Here is a 20,068-nt window from a genome sequence, read left to right on the forward strand (position 1 = left end):
CTATGACAGTCTCCCATATTACCCAATGTATTAGCCAAGGAAGAAAAAGTGGAATGATCTGGAAAGAAAGATGCAGGGCCTCTCTAGATTTCTTTTCTAGAAACATGTTTCAAATAGAACTCAACTCCAACAATACAAAGAATATAGTGAAAGGTTTTTCACAAATCTCAAGGCAAAGGACTGGGAAAAGTTGCCTGGAAGGCCTCATGGATTAAGTCAAATTTCCATTTTCAAGCTTTTTTTCCATTCAAGGGGAAAAGACTGGTCACTGCATGATATCCACTTAATGGTCAAACTTTCAGTACGATTCTCTCCTATCTAGCAATTAAAGCCCACTCCATAATATTTGGTTACTTTAACCTTTAAGGTTCATTTATAATTACCACTCCTCTAAAACCTTTGTGCTAAGAATTAACAAGAGTTCTTCAATGTAACCATGCTCTTTGGCATCAAGGTCTCCCAATTCCAAAGTTACCATTGCGAAGGCTGTTGCATAATTTCAGATGTCATGGAGAGTCCCACTGATGAAATCTGAGAAGGCTCATGTCAGACCACTGACTGCTAAAGACATCACTACATGAAAGATCAGTGGTGTGAAACTTTAAAAACATCGATCCAAATGAATCAATTAAATCAACATTCATCTCTCCTAAGTGTGAGGTTTAAAACTATCATTGTTGCCTCTTTTTTTTTTTTTTTATCCTACATAGATTTCGAGATAAACGCTGGAATGCTTTGATGGCTACTTCTATTCTCGAATCTCTGTTAATCGACTTTGTGCTATTTCCCTCTTTTCAACATCTTCCACTTGGTGTACATTCTTTACTTTTAGTACAGTGCATGACAGTTGCAATGCTTTAAATCTAAAACCGCCTAACAAAGCTAACGCTTTAGGTAGGGTAGCTTTAAGCTCTGTGAAGTGTTGATTAAAAACCCTTTCCCAGACTCAAACTGATCTTTTTGGAGATTAATAGAATATTAGATAAAAGGAAGACGAACAATTCAAGAGACTCCCACTCAGTCACACTATACAAGGAAGGAAGGAAGGAAGGAAAGTATTCAATTTTTGAAAGGGAGTACCTCCTGGAGTCTTTTATTTTATATTATTATACCTCCTAATAAGTAATCATAAAATAACCACTACTATTATCCTTATTTTTGGCCACCCATATTTCAAAAATGAGAATATATCACACTTATTTAAAGACATTTTTCTCTACAAAGGCATAGGGAAAAATTTTGAGAAAATTTTAGCCTTTCTGTAATAGTAATCTTTCTTAAATGAACCAGGATTACAGACACCAAAAGGAACCTGTCAGTCCACAGTTACAAACTATGATTCCAACCGGAGACACACATGTGTCTAGACTGCAACCCCGGATAATCCAGAGAAAAATGAAAAAATCTAATTTATTAGCACTGATAATACAGTTAACATATTTTGTCACCCACACTCTCTCAAAAAAGTTACAGGTTTTAAAGAAGGAAAAGCTGTGAAATAAATACAAACAAGGTATTTTCAGATTAGATGTACTACATCAAGGACCTATACAGGGATTTGGGAGCAATTTAACCTCAACAGAGTCCTTTTGGAAAACACATTTGTTTACCGTATATAGTAAAGTATATTTTATAAAATGATAGTTTAACAACGGGTTCGAATTTCCTTGTAGCTAAGGAGATATTTTAGGTCTTAAAAACAAATATCTTAAAAAAGGCTTTGTGAAAGTTCCAAGCTAAATAGTGACTCAACTGAAGTTAGGGTATTACCTTACAGCAACAATAATAGTAATAATAAGTAACTATAAGGTTTAAAATATTGATAAATGCTGTCCCATCATTCTTATTAAGTTTCTGCTTTTATTGACCTCTGTGAGTGATTAAATGAGCTTCTGAACAAGAATAATAAGTCACCGGATATTGGGAAAATTGTTTTTTATTTTAAAATAGTAAACAGAAATATATAATATATAGGAAACTCCTGTGCTTTAGTTTCCTTTTCTTTTGGTATAAACAATAATGCAATCCAAATTGAAGCACAAGGCAGAAACTTGAGAAAAGAACAATTAATACAAGAAGATTTCTCCCCCCCGCCTTCAAATATCTATGAAAACTTTTAACGGCTGTATAGTTAAGTACCTTTAGAAAGCTCCAAAGCCAGTATCTGGCTTTTAAGTTTTAACAGTTCTATTCTGGACCTTAGATTGATCAACAACTCCTTGCTTCCCATTCCACTTCCTCTAAGAACTCACTATATAATTTAAAAAAAAAAAAAAAAGCCCACTTCCTAACTTTAAACCTCTACTCTCCTGAAAGCTTGTCTTAAAGAAACCAAAATGGGAGAGCAGAGCAGAAACATTGTTAACCCTTGTCTCGTCCAAGCAGGCGGGCTACTACCAACTGACTGTTGTTATTCCAGGAAAACTGAGGTGAAAACAATATATTTATACCAACAAACCCATAATCAACAGGTTAAAAGATTCTACATTACAAGGAATCTTATCAGTAATCAGTTGGAGGTCTGGGACGGGTTGCCTAGTTCCCTCTGGGTTGCAACAGCGCAGATCCACAAGTAGAAATTACATTTACACAACTTAAGTTTGCAGATAGCTCTCTATAGATAGTTAAACAAGGCCTAACAACCCAGTAGTTTTAAAGTATTAAAGGCAACTAAGCAGTGATTTACTCTAGTTACAAGTGAAGGTTTTTTAAAAACTAGGGGTGAGAAAACTGAAGAGAAGAAATAGGAGTGATTTGGTTTATAACCTGAGCATGTTTGCTCTAATTCAGCTGCAGACGCTTCACAAATTGAGTACTGTACAAGTGCTGATTAAAAAAATGCAATAAAACTAGTTTCTTGTGAACATTTTAATATTCTGAAAACAGCACACAATTTATAACACTTGGAAAAATATATTCAATCCACATCAATTCTCAAATCCTCTCCGTGGAAGGTACCATTATTTTACACAGTTCACTATTACTTCTAAAACAGAAAAGATTGCAGAGCAACATGCTCGGCGCTGCTGGGGTTACACATTTTAAGCCACCCAAGGAATTGGATAAAATGACATTTTGCTTTTTCCTCCTATGTTGTTCCTGCTAAAATAACATCGAAAGATATGCATATAAGATTACTGAAGGAAAGATCACCTTAATTTACCATCATTAAAATTATGAAAACTAATTAATGCACTTGTGTACCAAACACAGATACTACCAGTTTTAAAACTTGCTGAAATCGGTTCCTAGTATAAAAACATTTTATGCATGAGGTGGTTATTTTAAGTTATTTTTCTGAGGAGTCAAACAGTTCTAAGTTATTTTGGGTACATTTTGTCGTGTCCTCAAGTAAGGCAGGCATATTGTTGCGTATATTTTAAAAAAGGATGAAAAAAAATACTAAATTCAGATCCTCACTTATTAGAAACAGAATCTTCACTAGGTAATTAAATTCTACAAGTAATTAAGAAAGTAATAATATTAAGATTTAACATGTGAATTTAAAAGTCAGCAAGATCTTAACTTATTTTACCTCATATTTCACAGAGTTGGCCAGATCCTAGCTGGATTAAAATACTTAATTGTTGAAACTGTAAGGCAAAACCTTACAGAGGAGGTGGACTACTACGAATTATACCATTGGATTGAGAGGAGAAAAGTCTTTCACACCAGGTCTTTCCCTTTCTGTTGAAGCAGAAAACTAAAAGAATCATTTTAGCCCCACTAAGCCTTTCAGAAGGAAAAGGTTCAAGCGCACAGATTCCTTTTCCTTACGACGATAAAAAATATTCTCCCTAAAAAGGTCTAACTCTATGAAAGCTCAAAATAGACCACTCTACTTAGAATTAACAACAACAAACTTCCTCCACATTAAGATTTAAACAAAACTTAAGTATGCTATCTAAATTACAGTGCTACCCAACACACATTATATATTTAAAAAAGTAAATTCTAATGATAAAGTTGGAAACTCCCTTGAAAATGAAACCTTTCCCACATGTACTTAAAAGACTTGCTCATCATTATGTTTTGGTTTAAACAATCTTCTGAAATTAGAGACTTGTGTAAAATCTCGTATTCAGTTGGCAAGGTTTCCAGCGATAACGTGGATTGGGTACTTTATAGATTTTTCTAATGCAGTTTTTCTTCTGGTCTCGAAATGAAAATAGATCGTTAGGGAGAGAACAATTTGCCCTCCCCGAACTACACAGTACATCACGGAATTCACGTTATGAATTTAAATTTGGCTTGGGAGGGGGGGGACTTCCTTAAAAAAAAAGACATAGACGCCCTTACGGAAAAAACTTTTTAAAACGGGAGTTTTAAGTCTAGAATAAAAGTTTCCTTCGGTTCGGTTCGGGGGAGAAAAAAAATGGATATGATTCAGGGGGAAGGGGGGCCGGGGGAGAGGAGAGGAGCGGAGCTGCGGCTACGTGGCTGCGGGCGGTAGGACCGCGCAGACGCCCCTCGCCCCGCAGCACCGGCGCGGGCTCCATCAGGGCAATTAGAGGCGCGCCGGCCGCGCCGGGCAGGGCGCTGTCGGCCTTAATCTGCGCGCTGACGGGCAGTGCGAAGCCCAAGCACAGCCCGCAGGAAGCACGACCAGTGAACCCATATTGCTTTGACAGTTGCACTCATCTAGAAATAATGCAAAACTCTATTTAGATGTATATATCACGACCCTGTGCTCTAGGAAGAAAACAATCTAATGAGGGGCTGGGAGTCGGCTCGCCGACAACAGGCGGTGGGGAGACGTGTGGATGCATATGCTCGAGTGTGCTTCCTCGGCTTCCCCTCCCCCGTCTCGCTCGCTCTCCTCTTACAGCTCTTCGTGCTTTATTCGGTGGGAGCGCCGCGTCAGACTCGGCTTCAGGGAACTGGTCTTTGCCTCAGAGGCTTCGGTAAAGAACTTGAAAATAGACGGGAAGCTCTTCCAGGAAGTTAGCTCGTGACGGTCGGTGCCTGCAAAATGCACAGATTCAGTTACGAGGTGGCCTCGCGTGCTGCCGGCGCAGGTGGGACGGGACAGCCGGGCTCTGCCGAGGCCCAGGCCGCCGGTCCTCTGTCCTCGAGCCCGCGCCCTCTGCGCCGCGCCGCGTCCCGCCCTCGGAGCCCAGCCCCCACCCCTCCAGGGCGCGCGACCCCTAGGGACCACACCTGTACCTGAGGGTTCACGTGGCCCCCAGGGCTCGGAGGGAGGCTGCGGCCCACCGACTCCGCGTCTCTGCCGGCGGCGCTCGGGGTGGCGATCCCTGAACTCCGCCGCCTCTGGCCTGAGCCCCTAGCACGTCCCCGACGCGCGGCCGCGGCCGGACCTTCCCCGCGGTCGCCCGAGGCGCGGCCGGCGGCCCCCAGGGCCTCAGCCCCTCCGGGCCAATCGAGGCGCTGGGCGGGAAGGGCCACTCCCTCTCCCGCCTCGAAACCACCCACTTCCCCAGGCTGGGCGCGCGCGGGGATTGGTTTCCCCTGCGCTCGGAATCCGGCTTTTGCACCCTCCGCAGAGCACCCACGTTTCTTTGCTTCCCAAGAGAAAGAAACAAGTTGGATTTTAGTGTCCTAGCAGCTTACATTTTTTTTTTTTAAACAGGTTTTAGGGGACAGTCTTAGAAAAGCTAAAAAAAAAAAAAAAAAAAAAAAGAATGTTTCAAAGCAGTGACTACTGAAAGAGCATCTAGGCCTCCTATTTTGTCAGGAGGAATTCAGCTCACAAAATGCAGGTTAAGTTGTCAATTTATAGAGTTATTTTGTTTTACTACAGCTTCTTTCTGTGGCTTCAATTTAACACTAATGTACAGATTTTTCAAATAAAATCTTTCTTCAGTTTTAAGACAGGTAAAAAATAACACTGATGTAGACGTAAGAACAGATGAGGATATTAATCTGTTTTTGACTCCCTGTGATAGCTTATATCATTTAACTAATAGTTTTATAACGGAACACTTTTTAAATTAAAAAATAAAAATAATAATAACAAAGACTCTGCTGTAGGAATAATGAGTGAATAGATTTTAAACGGTTTAAATCTCTTCCTAGATCACTCAATTATGCAGAGAGACACTGTCTGGAAGTCTCTGGATTCGGGGCCTCTGTCTGATACTTTAACATTGTTAATGATAATTCTTTAGTCTGTAATAGTAGGTCATTGCTATGGTTACTCTACAATGGTGCAACACTTTGCTTTCCCCTTCAGCTATTCGCTGAGACCTGGTAACCACATTTGTTGCCTAGCAACAGTTTTGTGACAGTATCACAATCTGGGAGTTACAACAATAAGGATGCTATGGCTGCCTCGACCAGAGAGCAGAAAGCTATAGTCTGTGCATGTGACTTAGCTGTGGGAGCTGGCCTTACTAGAGAACCCCTCTTTTAACAGGTGCCCTCAGAAGGATGCTCTCTATCCTCCTCTCCTCGGCGGACTGGCCTAATGAACCTGCATTTGGAACAAGATCCAGTACTGAAGTCATATCCTTGAGTTACATCCCCCAACACTACTGTGTTCAGACTAAAAAATGAGGTCCTTTTTCTATTTGCTTACTCAGTTTGGGCAAAATTCAATGCTAGTCAGTGGAAGAAAGAGATGAGTGCAGGTTTATCCTGGCAAATCCTAAAGTGCCTGACTGGATTTTGACAAGTCAACAGAATCCTCGGGAAAAATTTATACAAATGCCTGCCTTTATCAATAGATGTGTAAAAATTCAAGTTCTTTAAAATATATGTAATATCCAGATATTTATTGTTAGTATATAATTTTCACTGACGTATTCAGATAACAGTCTTAAAGACTTCCTTTGAATTTGGAGGCATCTGTATTCTCCAAACACAAAAGAAGTTTGTGAGCAGTTCTAGATAAGCTCAGACATACCTACTTTAAATAATATTTTGTGGGTATACTTAGAAGGGAGCCCAGTTTCTGGACAGGTTTATGAAATGCCCATCCCTGTTTTCTATAGTGCTTGTAATTCCAGTTTCATTTCAATAATAATTACTAATAGCACTTATAATGAAAAAATATTTTAAAGTCAATGGTATTGACTCTTCTCAGATGCATACTACATGGGAACACCCATCCCCAAACACAATAGAAAAAAAAAGGTGTTAATCGTCTCTTTTCCTTCTCATTTCCCAGGCTTCCAGGCTCAGTTGGCATTTCCTCCATAGTGATCACACTTACACTTCCTAGTATTACCAAGGCTATGATCAATTTCTCAGCTTTCTTAGGGAGCTCTTCTCATAATTCCTCCCACCCCTTGAAAACCAATTCAATGTATGAATCTAGAGGGACCTAAGGAGTCAATGGTCTGAAGCAATTTTAACTCCTTTATTTTTTTCTTTCCTGGTGACAATCTTTCTGAAGGATGGACAAATTTCCCAGGTGATAAAATCACTACAAAGGCTTTTTAGTTTTAGCTTATGATGACTCTCTGCTTGATTAGTCCTGGGCTGAAAAGACCAAAGTCCCTGAGATAACTGAGGACCTGCACTGGCTCTCAATATTTACCCTTGCAATTTAAGAGTATAAATAATGAGAGTGTGTGCTCTGTCAGAGGAACGGAAATTGCTAGGAGTAAATTAATAAGCAAGGTGGGTTAGAAACTGAATTATAGGGAATGGAATGGGAGAGTGAGAATCCTCCCTAAACTAAGGAGTGGTAACATAAATATCTTACACAAAAATGGCTTTCTTTTCTAAATTACTGAAAGTAGATTTTTAATAATTTTAACACAGCATTTGGAAGGTAGTTGCATGTCCATCTGGGGCTGCGTATACACATTTCAAGAACATGTTTGGAGACCATTTTTGAAAACTCGGGGCCAATGTTCAATGAAAATATTCACGAATTAATATGACTATCAGCCCATAGCAATGATAAGAGAATGGAAACTTCTGACAGCAGCTTTTGAATACTTAAAAGATATACAACTTTAGGGGAATTTCTTCCATCAGGATGGAAACACTAGGCCATTACATTATCTATTCATAAAAGGATATAGAAGGGGAAAGTTTAGGCTAACTAAAAAAGCAGGCATTTATTAATAACCGGCAATTATGTGTAGGTAACATGGAAACTAGTCCATTTAGCACTAACTATGTATTTGTATTTGAAGGAGATAAACATGGTTTTATAGTCAGGACCTGGTCTTTCCTCTGCCACAACTTTACCCTAGCAAAAGCTCCTCTTCTTAGGGACTGTGATCTTTTTTCTACTTTTCAAACCCCCATTTCCCTAATCTAAGTTGTTTCCACAATGTAGGAAATAAAGGGTTTTCCCAGGTTAATTATCTGCCATGTTCTCAGGGAATGATTTTTGTATCCTCTTGGATTGGCAGGCTTGTTCTTACTGGATAATTCACCTTTGGGGCAAAATAAATGTGCACGATCTCAGTTCTTTATTACAAAAAATTGCCTTTGCTCAGTCGTAATCAGTGGTTCTTAATGGGCATGGTAGTGGCCTCTGGGGCATTTTGGAAATTTGTAGGAAAGTTTTTGGAGGTCAGGACAACTGGGAGGAGCTATTGGCATTTAGTGGGAGAAGGCCAGGGAGGTGGACATCCTTCAATTTGCAGGGCATTACAGCACATGAAGAACTGTTCTGCATTGCACATGGTTTTCAAATGTTTCACAAGCTATTCATGTAGCTGAAAAACCTGTTTATGATTATATGGGCTTAGAATTTAGATCTGTTTAACAAGTAATCTCACAGTACTTTTGGCATGATTTTAATACACACGGAATTTTCCAGGAATCCAGCTACCATGTAAATTGAAGGAATTTTGTACTTTATGTTGTTCAGAATATTACCAAGAATGGACAGCCATATGAGAAAATCTCATCACTGATGGCCTCATTGCCCACAGTACTTGAGCCACCAATAAGCACACCTGCACCAGCCTGCATTTGTAGATGTGGAATTCCTGGTGATTCTATACACAGGACACATGCAGATTTTCCTGAGCACTTTAAATATTGATATATATATATTATTCTTATTATGAGTTATTTTTCTTTTATTTCCTTCATATGTTAACTAGAGGAATACAATAATTTAGCAATCTTATAAGTAGGTGAATTATGTTACCTCTAGAATTTATTTCAGGATAGTAAAAGCACTGTGTAATATTTATTTATTTTTTAAAAAATACTTATTTATTTATTTGGCTGTGCCGAGTCTTAGTTGCGGCATGTGGGATATAGTTCCCTGACCAGGGATCGAACCAGGATCCCCTGTATTGGGAACACGGAGTCTTAGCCACTGGACCACCAGGGAAGTCCAATATTTATTAAAATAGTATGTTTTTAGATGACAAGGGTTAGCTTAAATAAAAATGAATAGTTAATTCTTTTTATTACATTAGAGATTAATTTATCTATAATCTGAACCCTACTTATAGCTAGCTCTTTTATCCTTATACAGAGTAGAAATGGCTTTTACTTCTCTTAATTAATGTTTCTTCCACAAATTTCTGGAAGAATAATGGACCCAACTTCCCTTCTGACTACAGTCATATTAAACAGATCACATCAACAATAAATGTTGCTACTATAAAAACTACTTAATTTGTAAGGAAATTCTGTTTCTTAGATTAAAAATAATTGTGGTTGGAGAAGATCTTGGCATTTTTGTCAACGATGTTATTCACTGTGAAATAACCAAAAGGTAGTGGACAGGGGATCTTCCAATTAAAATACTACACTGAATATTTATTCTTTATCTATCAATTGTTTTTAAAAATGAACTACAGCAAATTTCAAAGAGGTAGAGATAGCACAAATGTTCAAAAAGATTAGAAACTTTAAGTATAAAGGATGAAACTATAAATCATATGAGGAAGATCAAATTGCTAAAATGTGTCATATGTTTTCCCAAAAGACTATATATTTAAGAAAAAGTGTCTTGTAATGGAACTGAGAAAGAAGGAGGCTACATTTATGTAACAGCATTTACAAATTAAACAAAAAATGGTTGGAAATAGCACTGACAGCAGAATGCTCAAAGAATAGGATAAGAGAGAAGAAAACATTGCTATATATTCTGCCTTGTCTATTCCCCTTACTTCTTCCTGTGATGACTTTAATCCAAGTGTTTCTTACAAGTCTGCCTTGTCCACACTCCTCTTCACTTGATCTTAGTGCTTGGAATTTTTTTTTTTTTTTTGGCAAAAACTATGCCAAAATATGCTACTGAGTTAGCAGCCAAAACCCTGATGTTTACTTTGGTAGATGTAGACTACTCTGAAGCTGTACCTCATTTTCTGCAGTAGATGTCTTAAAAAGTTATACGTAAATATAATTTCTGTAAATAGAATATTTTTAAAGGAAGAAGTGGGTTATCTACTTCTTTAAAGAATCTTTTAATAAAGTGAAGAATTCTCTGGGAAAGCAAATAATCATTCTTCAAATGATATTATACATACACAATCAGATTTTCCAAAGGTAAGGTTTACTACTATAATATGATGGACAGTCTGAGTAAGGGCTCACTGAAAAGATAATTTAGAAGCATTTCTTGGTCAGCCATTCACTATTCTAATTATTGCTGGTCACCTTATTTTACATGGTCCTAGACCAAAAGGTCATGGAATAATTTCAACAATCTATACATAATTTACATGTTAGGATCTGGTTTAGAATAGGGGATATAACTGTTCACAAAGTCACCTTTGAATATGAAATATCATTTTAAAATCTTTATTTCAGGGGAAAAAAACTAGTATGGGCCCCCACCCTCTCACTGACACCCCCCTCTCCTGGAAAAGATTTGTTTTTAAAGAAAAAGGTAATGAGTAAATTTTATACGTTTCCTATGATAAAGGGGGAAAGAAAAAAACCTAGAAAGATATGAAACACATTAACAAGATAACATATCTATGATACTTTCAAACTGACAAGGCTTGATTTTAAAAATTGATCTTTAACAAGAAAAAGAAATATGGGCAATTAGGAAGTAATGAAGACCCTGTCAATATAGCTATGTTGAGAATAACAGGTAAGGGAATTCTTGAGAAAATCTAATATATAAAAATCAGGAGGTCTGTAATATGCATTATTGAGTCCCAGTGGGATTAACTAATGAATTTATGAGCTCACCAGCAGTTATTTTTAGAAAGATATAAAGAATTAGAGAAATACTAGAGCACAGAAAAATAAAGTGCCTTCTAAAAAGAAAGAAAATATATATTACTACTAAAATTCATTTAAAAATGAATTCTAGAGCTTCTAAGAAGAACACCATTAAATTTACCAATATTTGAACACAGAAGGGCTCCTAATGGAGACTCTCCTAGTTAGAAGGCACGAGTGTGAGTGAGACTCCGTCACACGGCGGGAGGTGAGGATGGGGGTTTCGGGGGCGGGGAGGATAGTAAACAAAGTGGGGTGTTCGCTGAGGGAGACTCCAGGAGCAGCTCAGTAAACGTGCTGCCTGGCCTGGTTAAACCACCTGTGTAAGATACAAGCAAGTCTCTTTCCATTGCTAACACTGCTGCAAATCTGTTAAAGCCGAGATTGTGTTGAGACCCTAAAGGCAAGTCGTCGAGCTTGACCAGAGATAGGAGGCTGAAACAAAGACATAAAAGCAGTGGTAGAAACTTCTGCGTCACGGGCAGTTTCTGGGAAAGCCTGTCCTTTCCTCCAGCTTCTTTTCTATATCTCTCATCTGTGAAAGGGGAGTGGGGCGGTTTTGGGCACTGGACAGCTTAAGACTCAAGGAGACAACTTTGGGAAGTAAACTTATTCTTAGGCAGAGTAGAGAGCCTGCAGTATCTGTGGGTCTCTGACATTGAACCCGGTGAGACCTCTCTAATAAACCTCTCCTAACCAATAAAAAATGGACACCTTGTAATTGCTTGAATTGCCTTTCAAACCCAGAGTGCTGGCGCAGAAGTGTTTTCTTTGGTTTTAATTCTTGTCTCACATACTTCTCTTAGTGTTGTCACAAAGCCTGGCCTCCAGGGATACTGTTTTCCTTTAAAATTTGAGCCCAGGTGTGGGCAAAAGTTCTCTTTTTCGTTTCCCTTCGTGATTTTCAAAAGTAACTTTGCCAAAGGATGGTAAGAGCACAGGGCTCTACACAAGGAATGCAAAGAATCATAAAATAGTTATTTCCGTAAGTAAAGGTTTCTGATCCTATTATTCCCAACACAATCAGTGAAGAGCTTTACTGGGCCCCATTCTAAAATAACACTGTCCGAGAGGGCTGGTGCAGCTTTCTAGATAGTTTGTCACGCTTCCCTTTTCTTCCAGATTCTCTGTGTTCCTAGCTAGGTACCTATGGCTTATGGCTGCCATAAGCTTATGACTTCGTGTGTGTGTGTGTGTGTGTGTGTGTGTGTGTGTAAGAGGGAGGTGGGGAGGAAGGGAGAGAGAGAATGAGAAAGACGGAGAGAGGGAGGGGTGAGATAGAATGGAATGAAAAATACTTTCCTTATTTCAAAACAAAACAAAATCATTTGCTAGTTCAAATATCTGAATCGTCTGTGATCCTCCTTGCTCAATTGTGGATTCTATTCTAAAGGAAATATTTTGTGGGCAGTTTTTCCAGAGGTCCTGTGAGTGATTAATTTATACATTCATACATGTATTTATTGTATGCCAGGCACTATTTCTTTGGGCTGGGGATGTGGTGGTGAGCAAGATATATAAAAACTCTGCTCCTTGTAGCATATGTGCTAGTGGGGATGACAGGCAATAAACAGGTAAACCGATGAACATGATGATTTCAGGGAGTCAGAAGCACTGTGAAAAAAACACAGTAGAGGGATGTGAAGAGAATGAAGAGGAGCAGAGATGGTCGTCAATTTAGACTGGGTGGACACTTCTGACCTGAGACCAGAGTGGAAAGAGGGAGCCAGGTGAAGGTCTGGAGAGAGTGCTGCAGGCAGGGTTCTGGAAGAACAAGGAGAGGGAGGGGGTCTGAGGAGGAAAGAGCTGGTACATAGCCAAGGAACTGGAAAGCACCTGGAGCATGGAGGGTGAGGGGGAAAGTGGTAGATGATTCAGAGAGGTGGGCAGCCTCCAAGCCATGTGAGGTCTCTCAGGGCACAGTGAAAGGTTTTAATTTTATTCCAAGCACAATGGAAGAGCTGTCTGCAGAGTTTCAGTGGGGAAGAAATATAATCTGACTTGCATTTAAAGAGTACACTGGTTGGTGAATGGATTATGGGGAGTTGGAATGATGGATTTAACCCTCCCTGATTGCATTTATCAACTCCTCCCACCTCTAGATCATTCTCTGGGGCTCATTCTTCTCCTGCACACCTCAGAGTATAAAACCCACCTACTGCTGGTTCACATAAAGTGAGTAATAGTAGTAGGCAATAGCAATACGCAGTAAGAAAGACAACCTAATAAAATAATATTTCAAAGTAGTAAATTAAAAAATGGACTTGAACTAGAAGCAGCATTTTCCTAATAATTCTGCTCTTGTTATATATGCTGACACCTCTGGGTTCTCGCCCTTAGGACTGGTGTGTGTGATGGGAAGGTGCTAGGATGGGGACTGTGCTGTCACAGCGTTCCATTTCTGCAAGCCGTCCAGAGGTAACTGGTGGACTTACTCTCTAGGCAGGCCTTTCCACTGTCTTCATTTCTATAAACAGACACACTATTCTCTTCGCTTCTCCAGCTCAAAGCCTCTCAGTCATCTTTGATTTTTGTTTTCGCTTGTTTGCCGACTCCTGATCCAATCAGTTACCAAATCCCGACAATTGCACCTCAGCAAAGTTTTTCCAGTCTCTTTTTTGCTTTCCATTCCCCTGTCACCACTCTAGATTTAATGACCTATCATTTAGAATCCAGAAACTTCCTCCTAACTTGTTTCATTGCCTTCAACCTCTTCTCTTCTATCTCGTACCCTGCTACCAGACAAAAGTCCTAAGTATCATTTGTGTCATAGACCTCTTTCTCTGCTCAAACATATCCAATGATCTCCATAATCTTTCAAATTAAGTAGAAATTCCTCCATGTGGTTTAAAGCCCTCCATTCCCTGGATCTAGCCTTCTTTTCTGGGTTTAATCCCTCAACTGTTCTTCTATAAGTATCCCCTATTCTCCCAGGCCCAGGTCAATCGACAATTTTTAAACCTTTCCAAAATCTCAGGGTCTGGGCATCTGTGACTCTGGTGACTCTGAAGTCCAGTCAGAGAAGAGACTGATTACCACTGTAAAGTTTTTGAAGGCAGAGGTCAAACTTTACTTATCTTCAACACAGATGGATAAACGTACCATATGTTGAAGTGCATGCTAGCTTTTAGAGTTAAGAAATAAATTCCTCTAAAATGGGAATATAATAACAGTTGGATTCTCTATAACTGAAACTGAAGGAAGTAGAGTGTTTTTCTTGCTCTCTCCAACAAACTGATGAGGTAGATGCAGGTGCCACAGTCCATTACCAACTAGGTGATAAGTACTGACAAATACTCAAAGTATCTTCCGGATCCCTTTAGCTAAAATGCTGTGCTTATCTAGTAAATACAATTTACTAGCATCAAGACATTTAGGAGAGTGTCAGAACTGAGAACTCTCAGACAGTCAAACTTTAACTGTTCAAGAGCTTGTATTCCCAAAATGTAGTTCAAATACTTGGTTCAAATTTAGATGCAGATAGAAACATATCAAATATAAGATAGCAAAGACGTGGAAAGGACCCGAGATAAAATTTCATCTAACGGTTTCATTTCACAAGTGAGAAATCTAAAGTCCAGAGCAGCTGTGATAGGCCATAGCTACACAGACATTTTGCTCAAATATAATTAATATTTACAAATTGGTTAAGCATTATAATACTAAAAATTTTCAGAAGATATATGTCTAATTGCTTTAAGATTCAGTTCAGGGACTTCCCTGGTGGTGCAGTGGTTAAGAATCCATTCTGCCAATGCAGGGGACACGGGTTCGAGCCCTGGTCCGGGAAGATCCCACATGCCGCGGAGCAACTAAGGCTGTGCGCCTAGAGCCCATGCTCCGCAACAAGAGAAGCCACTGCAATGAGAAGCCCGCGCGCCACAACGAAGAGTAGCCCCTGCTTGCTGCAACGAGAGAAAGCCCGCGTGCAGCAACAAAGACCCAACGCAGCCAGAAAACAACAACAACAACAAAGATTCAGTTCAGTATTTACTTCCTCTAATAAGCTTTCTTTGATTAACTTTACCCCATATCAACTACTTCCTTTCTTCATGTTTCAGTATTTTGTATATAGTGTATACTATATTGTCATATACTTGCTTTGCTTAACTAGTCATTTCATGTATGAAAGATACCTTGTCTTATCTCCAAATCTTTTGGGGGTAATGCCTCAAAACTTTTTATTCCAGAAATCATAGCTGAGGCTTAATAGATGTTTGTTGTATAAAAAACTGTCCAGAACAGAATTCACCAGAAAACTGATGCTTATTGAATGCTATTAAGATATAATAAAACATAGATTCATAGACGTTTTCTATGGTTTTTGCACTATTTTGATGATGGTTCCCATTTTGAAATAAAGGAAATGGAAGCATACAGAAGATCACAGAAGTAAAAACTTGTGAATTTACAAAGCAAAGTGCTACTGGTGTTCTGAATACACAGGTGAATCATATGCACCTCTGTATCCACAGCATCATTTTATATTGCTTTGTCAGACTTTCAAAAGCACAGACCTTTGCTGTGGCAGCCAGTAGAAGGAGGAAGTGGAGGAAGGACAAGGTGGTAAAGCAGCCATTATAGATTGCCCCAATCACTTTATGATTTGGGATCGTACTAAAGCCTCTACAGGCCAATTTAGGGAGAACTGATATATTTACAATGCTCAATCTTGTAATCAATGAACGTGATATATCTTACCATTTATTTAGATCATCTTTAATGTCTCAATGAAGTTTTACCACTTTCTTCATAGAGGATTTGCACTTCATTTTTTGGATTCATTCATTTATAATTACACTTTTTATTTTGAGATAATTTAAAATTCATATGCAGTTGTAAGAAATAACACAAATGGATCCTGTGTCCCTTTTATGATTCTCCTGAACAGGACCACCTTGTAAAACCATAGTACAATATGACAACCAGGATATTAACATGCTACAGTTAAGATACAGAACATTTCCATCACCACAAAGATCACTCACGTTTCCCTTCCAGCCCCTCCTTAACTCCTGGCAACCACTAATCTGTTCTTCATTTCTATAATTTGGTCATTTGAAGAATGTTATATAAATGGAATCATACAGTATATAATCTCATGGGATTGGCTTTTTTTCATTCAGCTTAATTCTCTGGAGATATATCCAGGTTTTTGTGTGAATCAATACTTTGTTCCCTTTTATTGCTGAGTAGTGTTCCATGATATGGATGTACCACAGTTTAATCATTCCCTTCTCAAAAGATATCTGGGTTGTTTTCAGTTTTTTGGCTATTATAAATAAAGCTGCTCTGAACACTCATGTACAAATTTTTGTGTGAAATAATCTTCATTTTTCTGGGATAAATGCCCAAGAGTACAATCGCTGGGCCATATATTACTTGCATGTTTTGTAATATGAAAGAAACTGCCACACTGTTTTCCAGAGTCATTGTACAATTTTACAATCCTTCTAGTAATGTGAGAGTGATCTAGTTTCTTTGTATCTTTGCCAGTAATGTATTGAAATCAGATAGACTGATTCTTCCCGCTTTATTCTTCTTTTTCAAAATTGTTTTGAGTATCCTAGTTCCTTTGCCTTTTTATATAAATTTTAGAATAAACTTGTCTATATCTACTGTATAGTAAGGACCTTTCCCCAAGAGGTTTCAGCTGGACCTCTGGAGTATCTGGAGATTAAAGTCAGCCATGCAGGCGGTTAACCATGTGAATGTTAACTGAGTCCTTGGACATCAAGGTTCAAGTGAGTTTCCCCTGTTTGCACTATTTTATGTGTATTCTCACATGTTGCTGGGAGAAGACAGCATTAGCCAAGACTTGACTGGAAGAGAACAACTGGAAATTCATCCTTGGAACATTCCTGGACTCTGCCCTATATGCTTTTTCTTGGCTGATTTTAATCTATACCCTTTTGCTGTTATTAGATTTATAACAGCTTTCAGTGAGCTCTGTGAGTCCTTCTGGCAAATGATGAGACCTGAAGATGGCCTTAGGATACCTACTTGTGGTTGGTATCATAAGTGACGGTGGCCTTGAAAACTTCAGAGGGTTATATCTACAAAAAAATCCTGCTGGAATTTTGACAGGAATTATGTTAAACTTCTATATCAATTTGGGGAGAAATGACATCTTTACTATGTTGAGTGATTGAATCTATGAACATGATATGTCCCTTAACTTAATTTTTTTTCATATGACATGTTTGTTGATGCTACTATAAATGGATCTTTAACTGCTTGTTATTGGTATATAGAAATGCAATTTTTTTTGTATAATGATTTTGTATCTAGCAACCTTGGTAAATTACCCTGGTCATACTAAAAATTTATCTGTAGATTTTGAATTTTCTACATAAACAATCATCTGTGAATAAGTTCAGGTTTTCTTCTTTTCTAACTCTTACAGCTCTTATTTCTTCCAGTCATAAATTTAAGGAAACTGTAAACTATAAACAAAATAACCTCCAAATGTATTCAGAACATTAACTAATGAGGTAAATAAAATATCACATAAAGCAAATTATTGTGAACAACATAAATCTGGCATAAAATTACTACATTTTCTATTTTGATTGATTTCTTGATGCACTTAAAAAAGAAAAAAAAAAAAAAAAAGAAAAACTTTTGTCAGGTAATGTTATCTAGTGGCTGACTACTGGTCATGAAAGCTCCTGGTCACTTTATGACAGATGCTGAAAGCTTCTGGAGGATCACTTATGCTCCTAACATTGTGATGTCTTTTCATTCTTGTTAAGGTAATGTAGAAATAGATGATTTTTGTTACATTCATGCTCCAAGTCTAGAGTTGCCCTAACCTGTTTAATACTACTTTAATTTCATTCCCAGTTCTCTCCCCCAAGGCATTTCCTCTATGAATGTTCTTTTCTTTAAAAAAAAAAAAAAATCCCATAATGCAACTGCCTTCTACATGGGAAGAATCCTTAAATGATCCTGTGTTATTTACACACCATTAATACATATAGAATAACATCTCCCATTAAGATAATATTGTACTGATTTTAAATTAAATATATATATTGTCAAATATGTCATGTAAACATAGTAAATTCCTACTATTGCCTAGTTTAGAAAATGACCTGAGAATATATAAGATAGGACTGATTATTTCAATACCAAATAATATTTTAGAGTATCAGGATAGAGAAAATTCATGAGCACTTAAATTAAGTTCCACTAAGGACTGATTTATGATAAAAACTGAATAGAAGCAGATATGGCTAAACAATTACTAGAAAGGGTTATGAAAATTATTTACAATTCTAATCCTTACTGCATCTGTACTAAACTTTATCCTAAAAAGACATTTCAAAACTCTAACTGGACTTAACATTTAGGCTTTTCTGCAACTGTCTAGAAGACTCACAGGGTGAAATCTTTCAGTATTGCTCAAGGAATTAAATTTTCCTCTCTGGAATTAAACTTACTTATGGGTTTGTAAATAGTTGCAGTCCTGAGGTATGAGATATTGCAATGGATGTAAAGTTATTTTACAAATAACTTTAAAGTGTTACAAAATTTGGCAAGTACATATTATTTCCACGTCTTTGCTTTGTATACTGGTCCTAAGCAACATTTTAAAGTTAATTATAGGGCCATAAAGGTCTCTTTTTTCCCCAAGCATTTTAAAATCATTGTCAGAATTATTACTTGGATCTTGTTAAAGTAGCAGTGGATGGGAATTACATCCCAAAGAATCTCAACTATATCCCTTGGGCATTACTGAAAGTGAATGGCATCTATTATTTTATTTCTATTCCAGAGAGAAAATTTAAAAAGTCACACTGACGGGAAAGCCTGTGAATCCACTCATAAGGTTAACTAAGGTGGAGGATTAATCTGCATAGTGAAAAAGGAAGATGTTGGTTACTGAAAATAAGATGCCTTCAATTAGTCAGATTTCAATGTTTGGGGGGGCAACAATTTATATCTATCAGTAGAATCATAAATTGTCAAAAACTTTCCTACAAAAAGGTAAACGAAGGAAGACCTATATTATCAAGACAAAAGTACTTTAGGAATCCAAATAATAAAGAATGCTATAACCTATTTACTAGAAAAAATATATTTACAAAATGTAAAAAAAATGGGGCTAAAATTATATCTCTAATAGTGAAAACTTCAATAATATCATATTAAGTAAAAATATAGTAGTAGAGTTACATTTGCTTGTTTAATAGTTATTTATTCATATCATTCATTGAAAAAAGCATTTAAGATGACATATATACCTTATAGTAGGATAAAAGAGAAATAAGAGTAAAAGGAGTAGAGAAGTAGCATAAAGGCAGGGATAGGGTAAGATTAATACATAAGGACAATGAATACAAAAACCTGTACAACTGCCAGATGATGGCCGAAAATTTGACTGAGCTTTCTACTGACAAAGAGGCCAACACAGTTGATTATGATTCACTGCATCTAGGCGGTAAAAGCAATCCGGTTGTGGAAAACAGTTGTTTTTAATAATTGTGTCTTATGAGCAGACTTATGACACATTACTAAAGACCAACTTGGGAGAAGTAACTAAGAGGACATCAATATAATGTGTTTCAAGTGACCTGATAGTCTGTGATATGCTGGCCTGCTCAAGAGATAAAATTAAGCACATCTAAAGGAATGGATGGTCTGTATCTCCTTTAGACAATTGTATTTTTTAAAAGACAGCTGTTACTATTGTATTATTTAGATAATTTATCTATCTATCTATCTATCTATCTATCTATCTATCTATCTCATCTATCTATCCCACAACTATAGACTGAACCTTTTAAACTATTCAGGAAAGTTCATAATTACCTCCTGTTGATCAAAGGAGAATGAGATTGGAATATATGAATGGTCCAACAAAAAAATTGTCCAAACTGGAAAGCACTTTTCTTCCTGATTGGTAACCAGTATACAGTGGGCAAGAAAGAATACAAACATT

General features: G+C 37.6%; 1 protein-coding gene across 4 annotated transcripts in view; it reads right to left on the reverse strand.

The window, feature by feature from the left end:
* Window positions 1-681: 681 nt before the first annotated feature.
* The window catches only part of FAM172A (family with sequence similarity 172 member A), a 426,299-nt gene continuing 406,912 nt past the window's right edge, over window positions 682-20,068 (reverse strand). For all 4 annotated transcript variants that reach the window (XM_029218731.1, XM_029218732.1, XM_029218729.1 and 1 more), the window contains one exon: window positions 682-4,965. In XM_029218731.1, coding sequence (XP_029074564.1) covers window positions 4,823-4,965 — 143 coding nt within the window. In that variant the 3' untranslated portion in view covers window positions 682-4,822. The remainder of the gene's footprint in view (window positions 4,966-20,068) is intronic.

Source organism: Monodon monoceros, unplaced genomic scaffold (assembly GCF_005190385.1).
Source record: "Monodon monoceros isolate NGI ecotype Baffin Bay Population unplaced genomic scaffold, NGI_Narwhal_1 Super_Scaffold_12, whole genome shotgun sequence".
In the NCBI taxonomy this organism is placed as follows: domain Eukaryota; kingdom Metazoa; phylum Chordata; class Mammalia; order Artiodactyla; family Monodontidae; genus Monodon; species Monodon monoceros.